At 41.6% G+C, this 22,200-nt stretch overlaps 4 protein-coding genes across 11 annotated transcripts; 2 read left to right on the plus strand and 2 right to left on the minus strand.

Moving 5' to 3' along the window:
* Positions 1-105: 105 nt before the first annotated feature.
* Positions 106-4,291, plus strand: LOC135343721 (unconventional myosin-Ia-like). 2 transcript variants are annotated; one of them, XM_064540726.1, is made up of 9 exons: positions 106-502; positions 703-833; positions 979-1,063; positions 1,376-1,507; positions 1,696-1,808; positions 2,282-2,417; positions 2,697-2,849; positions 3,531-3,668; positions 4,072-4,291. In XM_064540726.1, exons 1-8 carry the CDS (start codon positions 419-421, stop codon positions 3,558-3,560), a joined length of 864 nt encoding a protein of 287 aa, XP_064396796.1. In that variant the 5' UTR covers positions 106-418; the 3' UTR covers positions 3,561-3,668; positions 4,072-4,291. The 2 variants fall into 2 exon arrangements, with proteins under 2 accessions (XP_064396796.1, XP_064396795.1); XM_064540725.1 differs by having other exon boundaries at positions 108-833.
* Positions 4,234-10,245, minus strand: LOC135343716 (zinc transporter ZIP6-like). 3 transcript variants are annotated; one of them, XM_064540718.1, is made up of 9 exons: positions 10,074-10,245; positions 9,581-9,651; positions 8,366-8,666; positions 7,005-7,189; positions 6,537-6,695; positions 5,833-6,078; positions 5,407-5,614; positions 5,012-5,202; positions 4,234-4,585 (listed from the first exon to the last, which is right to left on the minus strand). In XM_064540718.1, exons 1-9 carry the CDS (start codon positions 10,162-10,164, stop codon positions 4,439-4,441), a joined length of 1,599 nt encoding a protein of 532 aa, XP_064396788.1. In that variant the 5' UTR covers positions 10,165-10,245; the 3' UTR covers positions 4,234-4,438. The 3 variants fall into 3 exon arrangements, with proteins under 3 accessions (XP_064396788.1, XP_064396787.1, XP_064396789.1); XM_064540717.1 differs by having other exon boundaries at positions 5,833-6,096; positions 10,074-10,243; XM_064540719.1 differs by lacking the exon at positions 10,074-10,245 and adding an exon at positions 9,817-9,906 and having other exon boundaries at positions 5,833-6,096.
* A 2,416-nt stretch (positions 10,246-12,661) lies between these two features.
* Positions 12,662-19,871, plus strand: LOC135343714 (zinc transporter ZIP6-like). Of its 4 annotated transcripts, none has more exons than XM_064540712.1 (9): positions 12,662-12,839; positions 13,358-13,428; positions 14,727-15,027; positions 15,612-15,796; positions 16,117-16,275; positions 16,764-17,030; positions 18,108-18,315; positions 18,399-18,589; positions 19,525-19,871. In XM_064540712.1, exons 1-9 carry the CDS (start codon positions 12,749-12,751, stop codon positions 19,669-19,671), a joined length of 1,620 nt encoding a protein of 539 aa, XP_064396782.1. In that variant the 5' UTR covers positions 12,662-12,748; the 3' UTR covers positions 19,672-19,871. The 4 variants fall into 4 exon arrangements, with proteins under 4 accessions (XP_064396782.1, XP_064396783.1, XP_064396785.1 ...); XM_064540713.1 differs by having other exon boundaries at positions 16,782-17,030; XM_064540715.1 differs by lacking the exon at positions 12,662-12,839 and adding an exon at positions 13,026-13,125.
* Positions 19,872-19,950: 79 nt separating this feature from the next.
* On the minus strand, positions 19,951-22,143 carry LOC135343724 (proton-coupled zinc antiporter SLC30A2-like). Of its 2 annotated transcripts, none has more exons than XM_064540729.1 (5): positions 21,624-22,143; positions 21,387-21,515; positions 20,952-21,341; positions 20,679-20,860; positions 19,951-20,601 (listed from the first exon to the last, which is right to left on the minus strand). In XM_064540729.1, the coding sequence occupies exons 3-5, from the start codon at positions 20,955-20,957 to the stop codon at positions 20,460-20,462; spliced, it is 330 nt and encodes a 109-aa protein (XP_064396799.1). In that variant the 5' UTR covers positions 20,958-21,341; positions 21,387-21,515; positions 21,624-22,143; the 3' UTR covers positions 19,951-20,459. The 2 variants fall into 2 exon arrangements, 1 of the variants encoding a protein (XP_064396799.1); XR_010397217.1 differs by having other exon boundaries at positions 20,585-20,622; positions 20,698-20,798.
* Between the last annotated feature and the right edge of the window lie 57 nt (positions 22,144-22,200).

A 22,200-nucleotide genomic window follows, 5' to 3' on the forward strand; every position in this document is an offset into this window, starting at 1 on the left:
AATTTGGAAAAATGTCAATATGAAAAGTATAGTGACAATATCGTCTACGCTAAATCACTGAAGGAGTATATAGTCACTTTTTAATGTTATTTTATAATGTGTTATCCGACTTATAATAATATTATACATATTGAAAAACAGCTATTTGCTTCCATCCAAATGCTGTGCTTCTCGAGTGACAGATGTGTTATTAATTAGCTACTTGTTGTCAGGGTTACCATGTTTCATCATAATGGCTATAATTATACATGTACGTGATACAGATAAATCTAGAAGTTCATGAGCCCAAAAAAGCATTTAGAATTACATGTATACTGCATTCTCTTCACAACACAACACAAACAGATCTTTTTCGTTTATCTTGACAAGTGTCACAATCGTTCATGAGCTCCTTGTATCCTTCCACTTGTAGAGTAGTATGTGTAATATTGTATTTCTCTTTTACAATCTTGGACGCCTCGTCAAGAACTGTGTGAGTGTCCATCCCAGGCTCAATGGCGAGGTGAGCAGCCAGTGCTGTCCTGGTGGTTGTCAGGGACCATATGTGCACCTAATAGCATAGGCTCCCTGCTATGTATACATACACTCAGTCTCTGAGTCATGTATGGAAGATCCTTAATTCAGTTACATTTTCCACCAATTATATTATATGCAGGTAACTATACGGTAACTAGGTTGTGTACTGACTGGGTGTATGTGCAGGTACGTGAGATGAGGTACCGGCAGCTGGTGGAGGAGTCTGTGGTGGTCATTCAGAGCTATTATCGAGGCTGGAGGGTGCGGAAGTACTACAGAATAGAGCAGGCAGCTCTCGTCATTCAGAAGTACTTTAGGTGCGTATGTATATACACATTATTGAGCATTTTACTAAGTACTGTAACGAACTTTACAGAAGACTCATCGTGCGTACGTAGCAATATATGTACGTACATTGTCAAAGTGTAGATGGTTGGTATTGATAATGCCTGCCCCTTGTAGAGGGTGGAGGGTTCGTATGGAGACCAGGGTCATGTTCACGGAGTGGGCGGGTCCAAAGGTAGCAGACTTCATGTGGAGGGCACTGGTGAGATTATCAAGTCACGAGCAAATATCTAAACAATCATTGGAATTAGTCACAATCATAGAATGATAAACTATAAGTACGGTTTGTTGAGCCTGTGGTACATAAGAATTCCCATGAAACATGTACCGGTAAATGGCCTAGGATTATAATTTTATTGAGACGCTTTATAAGTATGTATGTACGAGTGGGAGAGAGTGGGAGAGAGTGGGGAGCTGTACCAGTATCACTATCGTATTGACCCCCCACGAATGCCCCCTTCCAGTGTACCAGTATCACTATCGTATTAACCCCCCACGAATACCCCCCCTCCAGTGCTACCGATTCTTAGTGAACGTGCATCACAACCTTCCCTCAGACTCTCCCGTGGATAAAAGGTGGCCACGTTTCTCCTTCCTCTTCGAAGAAGCTTCAGACCTGCTCAGAGTAATCCATCACAAGTGGAGGGTACGTTAGAGACAGCTTTCGATAGTGTTTACATTGATTCATAGTTACTGAGGTTGCTTAAAATACGTGCACGTATGCTACACATGTACATCTGAAAATGTGGTTCTGTTGGTCCCTCAAGCTGTTGATTTGTGTGTAAATTCGCCTTCAGGCATTAATCTCCGCTATTATATTAAATGTCCCTACAGTGCAAGCAGTTGAGAGACTACTTCATTCAAAATCCACGAGAGAGGAAGAAAATGAGCGAAAAAGCACGAGCCAGTTCTTTGTTCAGAGGAAAGAAATCTCTCTACCCAAAAACGTACGTTATATTCTAGCATTACATCGTGTTCCATGCATGCAGTTAAACATACAGTACACACAGTTAACTAGGTCCTGATTCCATTCACAGTATTTTACTTTTCACGTCCATTGAAATGCACACCTGAAAATACAAGTCAACCACTATAATTATATATATACATGCACACATACAGTGGGAGCACTGAATATTGCCACAAAACCATACTATAATGGTACTTTAAGTATACCGTAAACGTTGAAATTTTCGACGGGTGTTTAATTTCGTTTTTTTTGTCCTTGGACTCAACGCACGAAATTAAATAAATTAGCCACACCTACGTTAATATAACGGACGAAAATTTATGCGCACGAAATTTAAGAATTGTGGGCCTAGTGCAGAAAGTGCGAAATTTTGATGCGTCGAAAATTTCAACGTTTACGGTAATTTATGCTGCAAGGTCTTCTTCATTCCATTCCTGCCCTTACTCTCAGAGTCCCGATTCCATTCAAGGTGGACAGACTCAACTTCCGTACGGATGACCGGTGGGCTAGACTGGTGACACAGACTCATGAGCAGAGGGTCATCTGGGCGGACAACATCATGAAGATCAACAGGAAAGACATGAAGGTACGTCGTATGGTATTAATAGTGACATAATGAGTGTCTATAGTTAGAGTGTTGGATAGAGCCTGGTTCAATTTTTCCTGCGTTACATACAGTCACGCTCTATGTGATACGGGCACATAGACCTATAATATTACTAACGTACAGCTATACCCGGCAACAGTCACATAGGCGAACCAGCTCAACTAAATTAACTTTAATTTAGAGTTACGTACGTATCCAACAGAGTCATAACTTTGTTGTACAAGGTTCACTATCACATACAACCTACCCCCCTCTCAGGGTGTACCGGCCATGCTGGTGGTGACGGGCACCTCGTTCATGGTGCTGGACCCTAAGACCATGACTCTCAAGTATAGAGTGGAGCTGCAGTATCTCAGACAAGTCTCTCTGAGCACGTACAGCGATCGCATCCTCGTCCTGCACATAGACCCGGTCAGTCAGTACCGATGATTATAGGCACCAATAATTATAGACACCATGATTATAGGCACTAATGATTATAGGCACCATGATTATAGGCACTAATGATTATAGGCACTAATGATTATAGGCACTAATGATTATAGGCACCAATGATTATAGGCATCCTAACTACCTTTCGTTAGTGCAAATTTTCGTATGAACTACCCATTTAAATATTCCGTATTGCACAGATTAGGATAGTAACGTTGAACATATTGCAGTAAAGTATAGGTAATTTCCTAGTTAATTTTCAAATATACGAAAATTTCCACCATATAAAATAACCAGCTATACGGTAACTCGCTCAAAATAAGAAAGTTGTGTTTCCTAGAACAGACAGTTTGAAATACAGCTTGAGATTATACAGTAAAATCTTGGATGTATCTATAGCAACCTCAGAGTACCTGGATTAAATTTTTGACACCTCTCCCTAAAATTCCAAAAGATTGATAGGCCTTGCTCTAACTCACTTTATTGTAAAAAGGTCAAAAGCAATACATACTTGAGTTAGTTGACAGGTTATGACGTATTTTACATTACGTATGTGTGTTCCGTACCCTACACACACTCACCCGCCCCCACACACACCACACACACATACATTCACACATACCACACACACTCACCCGCCCCCATACACACACCACACAGTACAAAGCGACGGACAGATCGTTACACTAAAGGTGACTTCATGTTCAAGTGCTCCAACTGCATTGAGATGGTCACAAAGACACACGCTGTCATTCAAGAAACACTTGGCAGAAAACTGAAAGTTGTCATCGAAAATGAGTGAGTGATTGAATGCAATTAAGCCCCACCCACAAGCTTGTTACAGCTCTCACTTTGCATGCATGTACATGCGATTTACGTCATCCTATAGCAACAAGAGTATAATTATAGTAGAGGACTACGTTCGATACTCTCTTTATACTCTAGATAGCAATAATAAGGTCACTCCATTATACAGCCAGGTTATTATAACTAAGCCCCCAAAACCAAAGTCTCCATATCATGTGGATCTGCGTTTACTATAGCAGCCACCTCTTTATTACAGCCGCCCAAGGGTGACTGCTATATATTTCACTACATTATACATACATTTCACTGCTAGTGCCATTAGCTACATGTATACTATAATAGTAACAATCTGACGACTATTAACCACACCCACCCCCGGGCCCTCCTCCTGCAGGTTCACAGCTAGTTTCAAGCAAGATGAGGAGCCGTGCCAGCTGCGTTTCCAACACGACCCTCGTTCAGGCCACACCTCCCCCGTCTGTCGCAGGAAGGGCAGCATCATCAACATTGTAGTCTGACACACAACAGGACTTATAATTACTGCCTCACATTGTAATTCTGTATAACAATTTTGATACTAATTATTGACAATAATGTCAATCACAAAAAACATACAGTTTTGAAAACGGTATAATCAACATAATATTTATGATGCAAACCTACAAAAATTAAACCTACAAAACCTACAAAACCTAAACTTCAAAATAGGTGCAATTAAATGAAAACTCAAACTAGGTGCAAAATTAAAGTCCGTGATATTTTTACAATGAAACAAGGGAGTTCAGCGCGTCTTCATAAATAGCCAAGAGGAGCAGAGCCACAAAAGAGATGATCAGCCCAATGTTAGCCATGAGAAACATAACCCAGCGAGACCTTCCCTTCTCATTGGAGTGGATCAGCTCGGGTAACTGCAAGGGAGATGGGACACCATTAAAGCAGGGAGGTGCTCACACTGGTCTGGTTGGTACTAACCACGTCTAGACAAAAATAACCACCTCTTGGGCCATATAAAAGGTGTGTTGAATTTGATTGAGAATAGCCACTACAGCAAACAAGCAAGGGCATATAATCCCCTTGATATAAGGGTTCAGAGCTAGGGTAATCGATGGAAAACCCTCAAACTCTCAGACCCTCAAATCACTCGCACTCGTCACGACTAATCTATATAAAGCCATAATTATACATTTAAGGAGTACAAGAATAACAGCAGTACATGTGCCTAGTCAGCACTTGGAAGGGAGCTAGTGTACAGTTTGGTGCAAAGTTCTTTAACAGCTAGGTAATAATTAGTAAGCAGGTATTGAAGGAAGTAAGTTCAGTTAAATAGAGCTCACCAAATCGACGAGGGCAATATAGAGGAAGATCCCAGCTGCAAGGGCCAGTATCCAACCGTTGGCATCCTCACTGGTCGTACTGATAGCCACGCCCACAAAGAACCCGACGACAGCCGTGAGAGCAGAGAAAAAGTTGAAGAGGAGAGCAACGTACCACGTCATCCCAGTCGACATAAGGATAACAAAGTCACCTGTAAATTAAAGGTTGTTTTAGCCATTAAAGTCTTCTTCACACAATAATTAGACAATGCCATTAAAGTTAAAATATGTAGTAATGAATCTTCACACCTGGCCATTCTTTGATCACTAAATTATATCAAAAGCCACAGCAAAATGATAAATCATCCACCCATAGCTATCTCACAACATCATGATTATCATAAGCACTCACTCACCTAGTTCGTGAGGTATCTCGTGGAAGATGAGAGCGATCATAGTGCTGACTCCAAGAGAGAGGCTCTGAGAAATGGCTGCCCCCAGAGCCAAACCATCAGCAAAGTTGTGGATAGCATCTCCAAAGATGATGAGCCAGGCTAGAGGTTTGATGTTCCTGATGTAGTAGACCAGTTTCAAGCAGAGGTTCTTAGACTCATAAGAAGGGGGCTGTTTGTGGGTGTGGGTGTGTGTGTGTGTGTGTATTCTAGGAACAGAGCAATAACAATGAGTGATTCCTCTCTTTTTTTACGTGTACACATTGTACACATACATGCACTCATTGTAAGCAGAGTGTGTACACTACAGACAGTACAGTGCATTATAACTCCCAAACACAGTATATCTTAACAGCTCTATACATTCCTATGGCAACAAGCCCCACCCACCTTATGATCTGAGGACTCCATGGCACCAGGATGGAGTATACCCGGCATAGAGGTTGACCCAGTGTCCTTACATCGGCCATGAGGTACAGTTGGCTCAATACACATCGTAGATAGCACTTGTCTGCCTTTCTCGTGACTCTCCTCCTCCACCAACGAAGTGTCATCGCTATTAACATCCACTCCATTTGATAGCGGGTTAGAAACGCCATTTTCTGTGGTCTTGGTGGCTTTCTCAGATTTGTCACCCTTTGACAAAGAGTCAATCTGGAGACACAAACATGCAACCATTATTATAGGTGGTGCATGCAATACTAGGATGGATAAAACGATTGATTTGGGCCTGTTAAATATAATTATTGTGTATCTAACACACTCTGTGAAGTCTCTCAAAGTATGTAACTAGCAAAACACTTAAGGTAACAGAATACAGTTCAGACAGCTAAGTGAGGGAAAGTGAGGGAGTGGGCTGACCAAACATCAGAAATGCATATCACTCTAGGACCATTAACATAGCAGTCTGCCAGGCATATAATTACTGTAACAACTGTACCAACTATAGGCTATCAGAGACACAAATCACTTGTTGCCTTTTGACCTAAAGCCCCTTGACCACAATCTACTAATGGAACAGCTTGTGGCACTAGTAGCCATGTAATATTAGCTAGATCGAATTACACAGACACTGCATGACTGCCTTTCCTTACCCCGTGCGAGTGGTCGTGAGGGTTCCAAGTGTGGAGGATGGTCTCAAACAGAAAGAAGAAGTAAGTGCCAGCGATGATAACACAGCCCCTCCAAATGAACGACTGATCCTCTTCAGCACCAGGCTCCTCCTCCCCTGAGTGACCATGGAGACCAAACGCCTGGGGTGTGAGGGGGGGAGACGCACTTTGATACGCACGCACATATAGCTTCACAAATGAACATTGACTGAAGTCTATTTGAGTTGAGTTTGGCACTGAAAGTTCTGTGGTGCTTTTATGAGGTAGATAAGTGTTTAACAAGAAATCCAAGTTGAAATGGAGTAAACTATGACAAAGTTATGATAACATTATGAGGGCCAACTCAACTCAAATAGAACAAGCACTCAACTTCTTAAGAGCTCTATAAATTTTAACACTTCCAAATTTTCATTGCAAACATGCCTTTGTAAAATTGACACAGTTGCTTACTTCTGGTATAAGATGGAGTACAGCATCGCAGAACAAGGCTGAAGCTCCCAGAGCTATCATGAGTGAGTAGAAGTACTTATACAGCTGTCCAACTTTAGTGCTCTTCTTTATAAGAGGCACAAAGAACACGCCCAGCAGTGAGCACGCACTCACCCCCACTATCATGAGGAAACCATAGCCATACGCTGTGAGTGTGTGGGTGGGGGGAGGAGTTTAATGACATTACAGTTACCGTATTACTAGAATATTTTGCAGTGAAAAACCTTTCAAATGAGCAGAAAAATTGACTATTGCGTTCTGGCAAGGATAGTGTGTATTTACCAGTACAAGCGATTTTATTATTGCGAATTGATCACTCAAAAAGTGCGGCAAATGTTTTGATACTCGCTAGTAATAAATATATAACCTTGACGCACATAAATAAATGTATGTATGCAAGTGGTTGCATGATAATCCATCTCCACAAAACACGTGTTTTGGGGTTTTTGGGTAACCCAGTAAAACACGTGTTTTGGGGTTTTTAGGTAACCCAGTATATACAGCCTAGCTTCCACCATAGATAGAGTAGAAGAGGGATTGGAAACGGAAGTGATTCATGTGATGTTTTACAATGAAGTCTACGTAGTGGCTCTGGGACCATCCGTGTATCTCCTCATAACTCCCGCAAAGGCCCGGGAAACTTATTGTGTCCAAAGCATACATCTCAGAGCTACCCCCATTACTGAATCACATGCTCCCTGATAGTAGGTATCAATTGGAAACAAAGAAAATATAATCTCGATTGTCGTGAAGTAGCTAGAGGTACACAGAGCGCTTTTTCATGCTTGTGTTCCTATAGTACCTTTGATATAGCTAAGGCTTTGTAAATAAATAGTGTCCTGTGTCCCAAATGGTCTCAAGTATTAGAGAAAGTTGATGTTTAGCAGCAGAACTGCTCGTGGACTTCTTACAGAGAGCAAAACAATTCTCATGGATTATTCATGTTTAGCCCTCGTGTTAAAAAGTAAGCCTCGATTAAAACCGCGGAGATACACGGATGGTACTTCGAGGGTACTTCCGTTTCCAATCCCTCTTCTACTCTATCTATGCTTCCACTCAACCCACAGGAGGTCCGACACGAGTACCTCAATTAGGCTGAAATTGAGTTAATTAGTCACATGCAACAATGACTTTACTATGGAATTTTACACGTGACTAAGCCTAATCGAGGTACTCATGTCGTACCTCCTCTGCACTCAACCTATCTCTAAAAACACATAATTATTCAACTATAATGAAAAGCACAGGCTGCCTATACGTACTATGTAACGTCGCCAAAATTACCTAAAAATTAAAAACAGGGTCATAAATTGAGAGAATACCTTGAGACACTTTAGTTCTCGATACTGTTGACTCAGTTGCTCCTTCCTCACACGCTGTTCCGTTCTCAAGGCAACAATCACTCGTCAGATTCAACCTCAGTAACAGCTGCTCCACAAATTCAAACGTACTCTCACAGGTGAGATTCAGTTGAGACCCGGGGGTATCTTTATCATGCTCTGTCTCGTTTTCATCGTGCCCATGTTCCTCCACCATACAGGGGAGGCCGTCTGGTCCAGTGAGAGACAGCTGCTCAGCTAGCTCGTTGAACTCATGGGTCAACACTTCCTCGGTAACAGGGCACTGTACAAGGAGTGATATAATCATAGAACACGTAACATACTGAAAACGAAAACAACAATGTCAACACACTTCACTTGTATATACTTTCACAGCACTTGAACAAATACGTATAGGATATGCCACACCTAAGAGGAGGATATATAGGGTGCATATCCTTCGAGTAGGTGTGGCATATCTATGTGTACATACACTTTACTGCAAATGAAAACAACAAGTAAACACTCTTGACTTCACTTGTATATACGTTCACAGCACTTGAACAACTACTTCCAGATAGCTATGCTCTAACTACCTTACACATATTACACTCTAGAAGTGGAAGATGAGGTATTCACACTCTCCCACGTTTCTTTCAGGATTTTGCACAAGTGAGTGAAAATTTAGGTTCCAAATATTAAGGCAAGGCAAGTAGGAAATTTACCTGCTCCAAGAGGGCAGAAAATTTCAGGATTTTAACCCGCTAACCCGCACTGAAATAAGCCTGACTAAGTACCCCAGCAGTGGATGGTGGGAGGTGTGCGCTCTCCCATGTCTCTTTTGCCCACATCCATTAGCATAATTATTGGCCATAGCAACCAATATAGCAAAAATATATATCCCATCATTAATGACATGCTTACTGAACGTGTCAAAATTAGCATCATTAATTCCTACTTATTTTAATAATGCTGCCATCACTGATCCGTGTCATCTTCAGGCAGTGTGTCTATTTCCCACGGTACACTGACCACCAATATTAAATGGACATGCATGTACAGCAATAATCAGAAATAAAATGCCACTCAAATACAAGCACCACTTGTAAAATTTGGCCCGTTCCTTTTTTTGTACATAGCCCTTTTCCTTTTATAGTAGTGCTTTTAATTCATTCTATAATTATGCATACAAGTACGTGTTAGCTATGTACACAATACCATGGGATCGGCTGCAGTCTCTGAGCCATGGCCGTGGCTATCAGCTTGCCTCTTGAAGAGATGCAGATCACCTGATATTGAAAAACACACAGGTTATGCAAAGTAGTACGAAGTTTAAAATGCCATATATGGAATAAGGTCAACAGGCTAGGAAGCCAATAAATAAAATTATAAGTTGATTCTTGGGCCCTATACACTTTTCCTAACTATCTAGCCTATTTTTACACTCCACACACATCAACAAGAGCACTTGCAGCTAGCTGTGCAAGCCCTTCTCTAGCTCTGTTGTAGAACTGAGTCAGCATGCTTTGTGCACACGGCACTCTATCTCTTGCACACGGCACTATCTTATTTAGGAAACCCAGCAGACATTCTTTTACCCAAGGACAAGTACACACACTAGCTAGCTAGCTAGAAGCGTCGTCTATACTGTCTAGTAAAGTTATAGAAGCTAAAAATTGACATTCTTAGCAAGCTAGTCTTAATGGCTGACCTTTTATCTTGACCGCTGATTTGGAGACACCTTCACATGTGTAAATGAATAGAACACTCCACAAAACTAGAGACAGTATGTAGCGAGGCATTGTACAGCAAGCTGACGAGAAGATCTTCGTAGCTCGGTATAGCCGGCCGGCTGTTTTAATAGAGTATTATTATCAATTATGTAACAATGTATGACATCACAGCTATATAACAGTGTACATAAAATTCACACCAAGGGACATGGCACACACACATTTGCAAGTATGTGTGTCTCCTAAGGAATCATAAAAACAGGAGAATCAAAAACAATATGTAATTAAAATTTGAAATGTGCTACGATGAGATGAGTTTATTTAGTTCATCTTCGAAGATGGCCAACAGTAGAAGAGCAATAAAGGAGAGTGTGAATCCGAGGTTGATCATGGCAAACCTCCCCCACCAAACACAACCCTTGTCAGATATGTGAATTAGTCCTGGAAGCTGCAGGGAGTAAAAGATATTGACACAACGTGCAGGAAATGTTCTAGGATAAGAACATGCATGTGTAAAAACGGGTGTTTTCCCACTCTACAAGCACAACTCTTAGAGCTCTAAAAGGGAGGGTATAGTACTACCCAGAGGAGGTCCGACACACGTGCACGAATCACTACAAGTACTAGTGTCTTTGGCCTGGACGTTATATCATGTGACCGCAATGACCACAATGCACTCAGAGATTGAAGAGAAGGGGATATGAAACTAGATCACTGAGCTTAGGCCACTCCAAGTGACACTCTGGTTTCTGGTCCTGAAGTTTTTCTAATTGCACAGGAGGGCGGCTTTTCTCATTATGTCATTACCAATTTTTCACCTTATGAATCTCATTATTTTGCAAATGAATATCATTATCACACTATTTTGTGCCCATGGACCATTCTGCGCATGCGTAGTAGATAGAAATCCAGATAGAAATCCAAGAATAAAATCTGATGCGGGCGGTGGACCAGAAACCAGAGTATCACTTGGAGTGGCCTTATGTGCTCAATGTAAAACAGAGTAAAAAGTTTAGGCACTCCGTGTTGCTATAAAAATGGCGGTTTAATTTGTATAAGACAAAACAGGGCCCAATGGGAAGCTGGATGACTCACTTGAAGTATTGTGATCATATAATTGACTAGCCACAGATTGTTTTAAAATATATTTGGTGGCAATAAAATCCAGAACGCCAGATTCCCTGGTTTATTGGCTATACTAGCCTTTTTGTGGGACTGTAGCAGAAAGAAAGCAAGTTGGTTTTCATAAGATGGTTCACTGATGAGTTTTAATGTTAGCTATGTATTTTATGTACTTGTGCCTGTCTCAAAGGCTAGATTGTATGGCGCGCCGTGTGTTTCAATAACAATGTCTCCATGTACATAGGCGTGTCCTGGTATGAATATACCGAGATAGCATGCACGTGCAATGATCGCCTTATGCAGTGATCATGTCTGCACATGCAACCATTAGTCTGTGCACATGCAGTGATCATGTCTGCACATGCAACCATTAATCTCTGCACATGCAACCATTAGTCTCTGCACATGCAGTGATCATGTCTGCACATGCAACCATTAATCTCTGCACATGCAGTGATCATGTCTGCACATGCAACCATTAGTCTCTGTGTGTGCAGTGATCATGTCTGTACATGCAGTGATCATGTCTGCACATGCAACCATTAGTCTGTGCACATGCATGCAGTGATCATGTCTGCACATGCAACCATTAGTCTCTGCGTGTGCAGTGGTCATGTCTGCACTCTAAACACAAAAATTTCCTGGAGACCCCCCTAGATGGCCGTGTGCGTTAGCATACGGATAATTGCCTCGCCCCCCCCATTTTCTGAAATGTTGATTTTGCCCCCCCCCCCCTGTCAATTTTTTCTGTATGAAGGCCTAAAGAGTTATGAACTCTTGCTAGTATAAATGAGCTGTCTATCAGTACAAAACGAATCGTAAAAGGCCCTTGCATAGAAGGGCTAGTTGGAGTTCTAGGGTAGTACTCAGAGGAGGTCCGACATGCGTGCACAAATCACTACAAGTTCAGTGCATTGTGGTCATTGCGGTCACATGATATAACGTCCAGGCCAAATACACTAGTACTTGTAGTGATTCGTGCACGTGTGTCGGATCTCCTCTGGGTATATACTATACCCTCCCTTTTAGAGTTAATTGTGCTTGTAGGGTGGGAAAACACCCGTTCTTACACATGCATGTTCTTATCCTAGAACATTTCCTGCACGTTGTGTCAATATCTTTTACTCCCTGCAGCTTCCAGGACTAATTCACATATCTGACAAGGGTTGTGTTTGGTGGGGGAGGTTTGTCATGATCAACCTCAGATTCACACTCTCCTTTATTGCTCTTCTACTGTTGGCCATCTTTGAAGATCAACTAAATAAACTCATCTCATTGTAGCACATTTCAAATTTTAATTACATATTGTTTTTGATTCTCCTGTTTTCATGATTCCTTAGGAGACACACATACTTGCAAATGTGTGTGTGCCATGTCCCTTGGTGTGAATTTTGTGTACACTTATTATAATATTATGGCTGTGATGTCATACATTGTTACATAATTGATAATAATACTCCTGATACTCTATTAAAACAGCCGGCCGGCAAGCTACCGAGCTACGATAATCTTCTCCTAAAGTTGCTGTGCAATGCCTCGCTACATACTGTCTCTAGTTTTGTGGAGTGTTCTATTCATTTACACATGTGAAGGTGTCTCCAAATCAGCGGTCAAGATAAAAGGTCAGCCATTTTTCTAAGACTAGCTTGCTAAGAATGTCAATTTTTAGCTTCTATAACTTTACTAGACAGTATAGACGATGCTTCTAGCTAGCTAGCTAGTGTGTGTACTTGTCCTCGGGTAAAAGAATGTCTGCTGGGTTTCTAAATAATTATGATAGTGCCGTGTGCAAGAGATAGAGTGCCGTGTGCAAGAGATAGAGTGCCGTGTGCACAAAGCTTGCTGACTCAGTTCTACAACAGAGCTAGAGAAGGGCTTGCACAGCTAGCTGCAAGTGCTCTTGTTGATGTGTGTGGAGTGTAAAAATAGGCTAGATAGTTAGGAAAAGTGTATAGGGCCCAAGAATCAACTTATAATTTTATTTATTGGCTTCCTAGGCTAGGAAGCCAAAAAATAAAATTATAAGTTGATTCATATATGGAATAAGGTCAACAGGCTAGGACCTAGCCTGTTGACCTTATTCCATATATGGCATTTTCAAACTTCATACTTTGCATAACCATGTGTTTTTCAATATCAGGTGATCTGCATCTCTTCAAGAGGCAAGCTGATAGCCACGGCCATGGCTCAGAGACTGCAGCCGATCCCATGGTATTGTGTACATAGCTAACACGTACTTGTATGCACAATTATAGAATGAATTAAAAGCACTACTATAAAAGGAAAAGGGCTATGTACAAAAAAAGGAACGGGCCAAATTTTACAAGTGGTGCTTGTATTTGAGTGGCATTTTATTTCTGATTATTGCTGTACATGCATGTCCATTTAATATTGGTGGTCAGTGTACCGTGGGAAATAGACACACTGCCTGAAGATGAAACACGGATCAGTGATGGCAGCATTATTAAAATAAGTAGGAATTAATGATGTTATTTTGACACGTTCAGTAAGCATGTCATTAATGATGGGATATATATTTTTGCTATATTGGTTGCTATGGCCAATAATTATGCTTTTAACTTAATGGATGTGGGCAAAAGAGACATGGGAGAGCGCACACCTCACCTTCCAGTTCTGGGTACTTAGTCAGGGTTTATTTCAGTGCGGGTTAGCGGGTTAAATCCACCTGCTTGAAATGTTCTGCCACCCAGCTTGGAGCTAGCCTACTTGCACCTTGCCTAATATTTGGAACCCAAGTTTTCACACATTTGTGCAAAATCCTGAAAGAAACGTGAAAGAGTGCGCATACCTTATCTTCCACTTCTGGAGTGTGTAATTAAGTGTAAGGTAGTTAGGCATAGCTATCTGGAATTATACCACACTTACGTCACCACTAATTGATCTCATTGGTCAACAGCAGGATATATAGCATACAGCCCTAGGCATGCACAGTTTTTCAAGTTGTTTTTTAGTTTTTCAAGAAAGTAAGCAAAGAAAAAAGAGCCATGCTTGACAGTGCTAAGACTCAAAGCGACGGCAGAAACATAGAAGGTGCTCTCCAAGAAGATGGCTAAGCTTCCATGGGTCCATGGGCGTGGTTTAGATACATTCTATCCAAGAAGAGCTTGCAACTCCAGTAAGGGACGTCAAATGGTCAACGCTTGGACCAAGGAAGCTCTTGAGTATCTGTAGGAGTCGACGTGATGCTCAACTAGTTCTTTGACGGCTGCAAAATCCGGCATAGTCTTGTTCTTTTTTGCAGTCTACATCGTGGATTGAATTGTTGCTAAGGGGAGGTCCTTTTATAGTGCTTCGGTTACGTGGTATAAGTCAGATATGCCACACCTACTCGAAGGATATGCACCCTGTATATCCTCCTCTTAGGTGTGGTATATCCTATACGTATTTGTTCAAGTGCTGTGAAAGTATATACAAGTGAAGTGTGTTGACATTGTTGTTTTCGTTTTCAGCATGTTACGTGTTCTATGATTATATCACTCCTTGTACAGTGCCCTGTTACCGAGGAAGTGTTGACCCATGAGTTCAACGAGCTAGCTGAGCAGCTGTCTCTCACTGGACCAGACGGCCTCCCCTGTATGGTGGAGGAACACGGGCACGATGAAAACGAGACGGAGCATGATAAGGATACCCCCGGGTCTCAACTGAATCTCACCTGTGAGAGTACGTTTGAATTTGTGGAGCAGCTGGTACTGAGGTTGAATCTGACGAGTGATTGTTGCCTTGAGAACGGAACAGCATGTGAGGAAGGAGCAACTGAGTCAACAGTACCGAGAACTCAAGTGTCTCAAGGTATTCTCTCAATTTATGAGCCTGTTTTTAGGTAATTTTGGCGACGTTACATAGTACGTATAGGCAGCCTGTGCTTTTCATTATGGTTAAATAATTATGTGTTTTTAGAGATAGGTTAAGTGCAGAGGAGGTACGACATGAGTACCTCGATTAAGCTTAGTCACGTGCAAAATTATTAACTTAATTTCAGCCTAATTGAGGTACTCGTGTCGGACCTCTTCTCGGTTGAGTGGAAGCTAGGCTGCATATACTGGGTTACCCAAAAACACAAAAACACGTGTTTTGTGGAGATGGGTTATCATGCAACCACTTGCGTACACGTATTTATTGATGTGCGTCAAGGTTGATTTCATACTGTATTACTAGAATGTTTTGCGAGCATCAAACATATGCGCAGTTTGCGAGTGATCAATTCGCAATAATAAAATCGCGAAACCTAAATTAGTACTGGTAAATACACACTATCCTTGCCAGAACACAATAGTCAATTTTCTGCTCAGTCGAAAGGTTTTCACCGCAAAATATTCTAGTAATACGGTAACTGTGATGTAATTAAACTCCTCCCCCCACCCACACACTCACAGCGTATGGCTATGGTTTCCTGATGATAGTTGTGGTGAGTGCGTGCTCACTGCTGGGCGTGTTCTTTGTGCCTCTTATAAAGAAGAGCACTAAAGTTGGACAGCTGTACAAGTACTTCTACTCGTTGATGATAGCTCTGGGAGCTTCAGCCTTGTTCTGTGACGCTGTACTGCATCTTATACCAGAGGTAAGCAACTGTGTGAATTTGACAAAGGCATGTTTGCAATGAAAATTTGGAGGTGTTAAAATTTATAGAGCTCTTAAGAAGTTTAGTGCTTGTTCTAAAAAGTCTCTTTGAGTTGAGTTTGGCCCTCATAATGTTATCATCATAGTTTACTCCATATCAAAATTTCTTAGGATTGCTTGTCAAACCACATAAAAGCACCACAGAACTTCAGTGCCAAACTCAACTCAAATAGTCAATGTTATATTTTCTCATGTAGTGAAGCTATAATTATGTGCATGCGTATCAAAGCTTAAAAATAGTATCCCCCCTCACACCTCCAGGCGTTTGGTCTCCATGGTCACTCAGGGGAGGAGGAGGCTGGTGCTGAAGAGGATCAGTCGTTCATTGGGAAGGGCTGTGTTATCATCGCTGGCACTTACTTCTTCTTTCTGTTTGAGACCATCCTCCACACTTGGAACCCTCACGACCACTCGCACGGGGTAAGGAAAGGCAGTCATGCAGTGTCTGTGTAATTCAATCTAGCTAGTATTACATGGCTACGAGTGCCACAAGCTGTTCATTGGCCGGTAGTAGATAGTGGTCGAGGGCCTTTAGGTCAAAAGGCAACAAGTGATTTGTGTCTCTGACGGCCTATAGTTGGTGCAGGTGTTACAGTAATTATATGCACGGGCAGACTGCTATGTTAATGAAGTTTAATGGTCTGGAGTGACAAATGCATTTCTGATGTTTGGTCAGCCCGCTCCCCTCACTTTCCCTCACTTAGCTGTCTGAACTGTATTCTGTCACCATAAGTGTTTTGCTAGTTACATACTTCAGGCCCAAATCAATCGTTTTATCCTATAGTATTGATCTTACTGATAGTTGGCTGCCCTTTGACCTTTGGCGTCAGTCCAAACAAATGTGGACACTTGTCCATTACCGATAACATGCACCGCTTATAATCATGATTGCATGTTTGTGTCTCCAGATTGACTCTTTGTCAAAGGGTGACAAATCTGAGAAAGCCACTGAGACCACAGAAAATGGCGTTTCTAACTCGCTATCAAATGGAGTGGATGTTAATAGCGATGACACTTCATTGATGGAGGGGGAGAGTCATGAGAAAGGCAGACAAGTGCTATCTACGATGTGTATTGAGCCAACTGTACCTCATGGCAGATGTAAGGACACTGGGTCAACCTCTATGCCGGGTATACTCCATCCTGGTGGTGCCATGGAGTCCTCAGATCATAAGGTGGATGGGGCTTGTTCCCATAGGAATGTATAGAGCTGTTAAGATATGCTGTGTTTTGGGGAGTTGTAAATGCACTGTACTGTCTGTAGTGTTACACTTTGCTGACTGTATGTGCTTTGTGTGCACACAAGAATTAAATGGGAAAAATTAATTGTCTTGAGTTTGACCTTCATAATGTTGTCATGACTTGTCAGAAATACCAAATTTCATATACATTGTACATTGAATTCCTTGTTAAAAAGCGCTTCTATCTATAATTAGCTTTAAAGGTAATCAGCTTCACAACTAGCCTCCTTCACAAGGCCTAATTATTAGGCCGGCTACTGACTGCTTGCGCATGCGCAAAATTATTGGATAATATTCCCGTAATGTTTTCCATTAAACTGAATTTTTACCCGAATTATATCCTGAATAACATAATTATTATACAGACAAAGAATACTCTTCATATTAAAAGTCAGACACAGAGCTATATAGCTAGAGACAGAGCTGTATTGGTTACAGCAGCAATTTCTTTCTGATAGAGTCGACTTTCACCAAGGTTAGTGTCAGATGGGCGTGGCCTATCCATATAGGCTATTGTCAGCCTTCCCCTCCGTTCAGAGGATTGTTATCCACACTGTTGCAGGCTGTGAGTCCTTTGTTAACATAGTAGGCTAAGGGTAGCTATTAGAATGCTATCACACGGGCTAGAAACCTTCTTCTATCCACTTTCTTCAATCCACTTCCGTTCGTTGTGACGTCATTGTTTTACTGAGCAAATACAATAGTATCCGAATTACCCACTTTCTGGGTAATAGGTGGCGCATGCGCAAACAGTCGATACCAGGCCCTCTCTTTGCTCTTCGAGCAAGAGCGGCCTGGAATCGAGGCTACTTCACAACCAGTTTGCATTTTCTACGTAGAAGTCCCAGGCATACATTTGTACGTGTCGTAAACCACAAAATTAATGAAGCCATAATGACCATAATTATATCTTCCGGGGTCGAACTTAGACTTTAGTGCTGCAGTGTATTTGTCCATGTCAAGTTTAACACACGCACCCACTCACACCCACCCACACACACACACACGCAGCCCTCTTCTTATGAGTCTAAGAACCTCTACCTGAAACTGGTCTACTACGTCAGGAACATCAAACCTCTAGCCTGGCTCATTATATTTGGAGATGCTATCCACAACTTTGCTGATGGTTTGGCTCTGGGGGCAGCCATTGCTCAGAGCCTCTCTCTTGGAGTCAGCACTATGATCGCTCTCATCTTCCACGAGATACCTCACGAACTAGGTGAGTGAGTGCTTATGATAATCATGATGTTGTATTTAATTGTGTGAAGACGTTTAATGGCTAAAACAACATGTGATTCACAGGTGACTTTGTGATCCTTATGTCGACTGGGATGACGTGGTACGTTGCTCTCCTCTTCAACTTCTTCTCTGCTCTCACGGCTGTCGTCGGGTTCTTTGTGGGCGTGGCTATCAGTACAACCAGTGAGGATGCCAACGGTTGGATACTGGCCGTGGCAGCTGGGGTCTTCCTCTATATTGCCCTCGTCGATTTGGTGAGCTCTATTTAACCAGGAGCCCATAAAGAGAAGGAGCGGCTAACTTCAACGTACACACGGGGATCATGTCTCGTAATTGCTGGTGAAACCGCACTTCCTTGTATGGAAGCGACTATATAAGTGCTTGCAAACCGCATCCCTGCATTGCGTATAACACGTGTAGGGATTCAACCACTTAGTGACCCTGCATATATGGAAATGCGGTCATAACCACTTACGAGACGTGATCCCCGTAGTTAGCCGCTCCTTCTCTTTATGGGCTCCTGATTTAACTAAACTTACTTCCTTCAATACCTGCTTACTAATTATTACCTAGCTGTTACGAAATTTACACCAAACTGTACACTAGCTCCCTTCCAAGTGCTGACTAGGCACATGTACTGCTGTTATTCCTGTACTCCTTATAATTATTATAGATTAGCTGTGTACTTTAGCTGAACCCTTATATCAAGGGCTTACCGTATAGCGGGTATATTTCGAGGGTATAAATGTTCGTGGTGATTAAGTATTTACCGCGAACATGTATACCCACGAATTTAATATCGCATGCATGCATGCTGCATAAAGGATGCTATTGTGCGAAAACCATTCCGCAAAAGTTTATACCCTCAAAATAATCTATACAGGGATGTACCCAGAATTTTTGCTGTAGTAGCTATTTTCAATCGCAAGTTCAATACCTTTTATGTGGGCCAAGAGGTGGTTATTTTTGTCTAGAGGTGGTTAGTACCAAGAGGAAGTCAGATATGCGTGCACGAATCACTACAGCATTGATGTCATTGCGGTCACGTAATAACGTCCAGGCCAAATGCACTGAACTTGTAGTGATTCGTGCACATATGTCGGACCTCCTCTGGTTAGTACCAACCACCACCGACCAGACCAGTGTGAGCACCTCCTTGCTTTAATGGTGTCCCATCTCTCCCTTGCAGTTGCCCGAGCTGATCCACTCCAATGAGAAGGGAAGGTCTCGCTGGGTTATGTTTCTCATGGCTAACATTGGGCTGATCATCTCTTTTGTGGCTCTGCTCTTGTTGGCTATTTATGAAGACGCGCTGAACTCCCTTGTTTCATTGTAAGACTTTAATTTTACACCCATTTTGTAGTTTGAGTTAATTGTAGGTTTAATTTTTGTAGGTTTGAATCGTTGATAGCTATTATGTTAATTATACTGTTTTTCTGTGATTGACATTATTGTAGTATTAAAATTGTATGATATATAGAATTACAATGTGAAGCAGTTTTATAATTATTATAAATAAAGTCCTGTGTTGTCAGACTACAATGTTGATGATGGTGCCCTTCCTGTGACAGACGGGGAGGAGGTGTGGCCTAAACGAGGGTCGTGTTGGAAACGCAGCTGGCACGGCTCCTTATCTTGCTTGAAACTAGCTGTGAACCTGCAGGAGGAGGGCCCGGGGTGGGTGTGGTTAATAGTCGTTATATTGTTATTTGTAGCTATAGACTGCTATTGACACTGACAGTGAAATGTACGTAATGTAGTGAAATAGAGGAACAGTGGTTGTAATAAAGACGTGGCCTTCAAATATTAAGTAAACGTAATGAAGTAATAACCTAAGTATCATAACCATAAGTAGGAATAATAAGAGTAAATGAAAGTTAGGCTAAAAATTACAATGGCTATAACTAGTATGGAGTTACTGAAACTCGGCAGAAACTTCCACTATTGTATATATGGTATTAAATTTCCTTTGGTAGCTAGTACTACTTCCACTGTTATACGGTATTCCCATTTAGAAAAGGCCCTTTGGCAGTTACTTCAACTGTTGTAATTAAAAAATGCCTTTCATTAGTGGTTTCAACCCACACGCTATACAGTTACATTACTTACATAGCAAAACTATACCTAATAACCAATAACTCTCACATGCCACCTAAATGACATTCTCTTTGAGGGTGGTCTAGAGCCGACCCAAATGGCAAACAGAGAGATGAGGAATCCGGCCAGGTCAGAGAGCATGTGAGCAGCATCAGTCATGATTGCTAGGCTATACCAGCAAAGTATCCACCTGTATGTATTAAAGTAGTGTATATACACGCAATACTATTAAGTATATAGCAGAACATTTTATACACGCATATACCTATTATTTCAGCTATCATGAAGAGCAGAGCAATCAGTGATGCAATTACAAGTTTTGTAGTTACACTGTTGCTAGTTACACTTGTAACGATATGATGACAGCTGCAAGAGACGGAAGAAGAGATTTCATCATCTCTATTTGAAGATGAGGAGTGCTGGTACAGCTACATGCATGCATGCAGGGATATTATCATAAGATTTTGCAGTATATTTGATATTACACTCGCCAATTAGCATGTCAAACAATGCGTATACCTTCATGTCTCAGTTAGGGTTCTCTAGTATCCTTCTTTGAGCTGTTCTCCCACACAAATCTACTGACTTCAGATGCACTGGAATCACTCCCACCATTCTCCACTGTATACACCTTGTATGCTTGTACACTCCAATGATTATAGCATTTGCTTGATTGATTCAGACCAAATTATCAAACTCAAAAACCTGATCAAACACTGGGCTTAGATTGTAACAGGAAATTTTTGAAACATGTTCTTGTTGCTTGTTAGGATACACGTGCAAACCAATATTGCCCTTTGGGATATTTCTTCCTGAAATTGAAGGCTTGCTGAAGATAGACTGCAAGCACTTTCTTTTGGGAATCGAAATAAAGAGAGAATTGAATTGATGGCTCGTTGCAGGGTTCTTCTGCGAGGAAAGATAATTTAAATCACAGTGATGATCGTTATTTACCAGCTTGCATGGGGGCTACTTTGAATGGAGGAGCCACTTGGTCGATACTAGTTGTGTCATCCTTGCAATGGATTGGACACAGTGAGATCCCTGCCTTGGGTTGTGGGAATGTGCAGTTTTCATGAGCATCTGCATGTTAATCAACTACATGAATATTGTGTCCACAGACAGAACTCAATGCAGTACACATGCAGATAAAGTTCATGTATATCTACTCTGTACATAACTGTCACAAACCTGAAATCTGAAGTTGAGAATACTCGATCAAAGGAAAATCATGATCTCCATTTGCATGACTCAAACAATTGGGGAAAAGGTAGCAGCAAAAATCAACTCTTTTAGCCATTGACTTCTGATGATGTGTAGGTCTGTTTGCAACAATATAGGCCTATATACACTGTATATAATTATAGTACCCCACAAATGAAGGGCGGCGACGCATTACGCAAGAATGCAATTAAACTGTCACATGATTCCACTTCACAGAGGAGGTTGATAGTACTTGACCTTTGTCATTTTTAAAACTATGCCAGTAGGCAATGGCTAACTTAAATTCCTGTATACATCAACTAAAAATGTTATTTCAAATACAGAGAAATCTTTCAAATCTCACTAAATCTGTAGTAGAGATAATAGCCAGCCAGTTTTAGCATCGTCACCACGCCCATTTCCGCCACGCCCACTTTTGACTGTCTGAAAACCAAGAAAAGTGACTCTGTTTGCCAGACTCTCTCCCCGGGAGGAGTCTGGCCTCGAGACTAAAGCTAGCTGTAGCCTCGATCCCAGGCCTATAGCTAGCTATGATGCGCGCACA

Source organism: Halichondria panicea, chromosome 11, assembly GCF_963675165.1.
Source record: "Halichondria panicea chromosome 11, odHalPani1.1, whole genome shotgun sequence".
Lineage (NCBI taxonomy): Eukaryota > Metazoa > Porifera > Demospongiae > Suberitida > Halichondriidae > Halichondria > Halichondria panicea.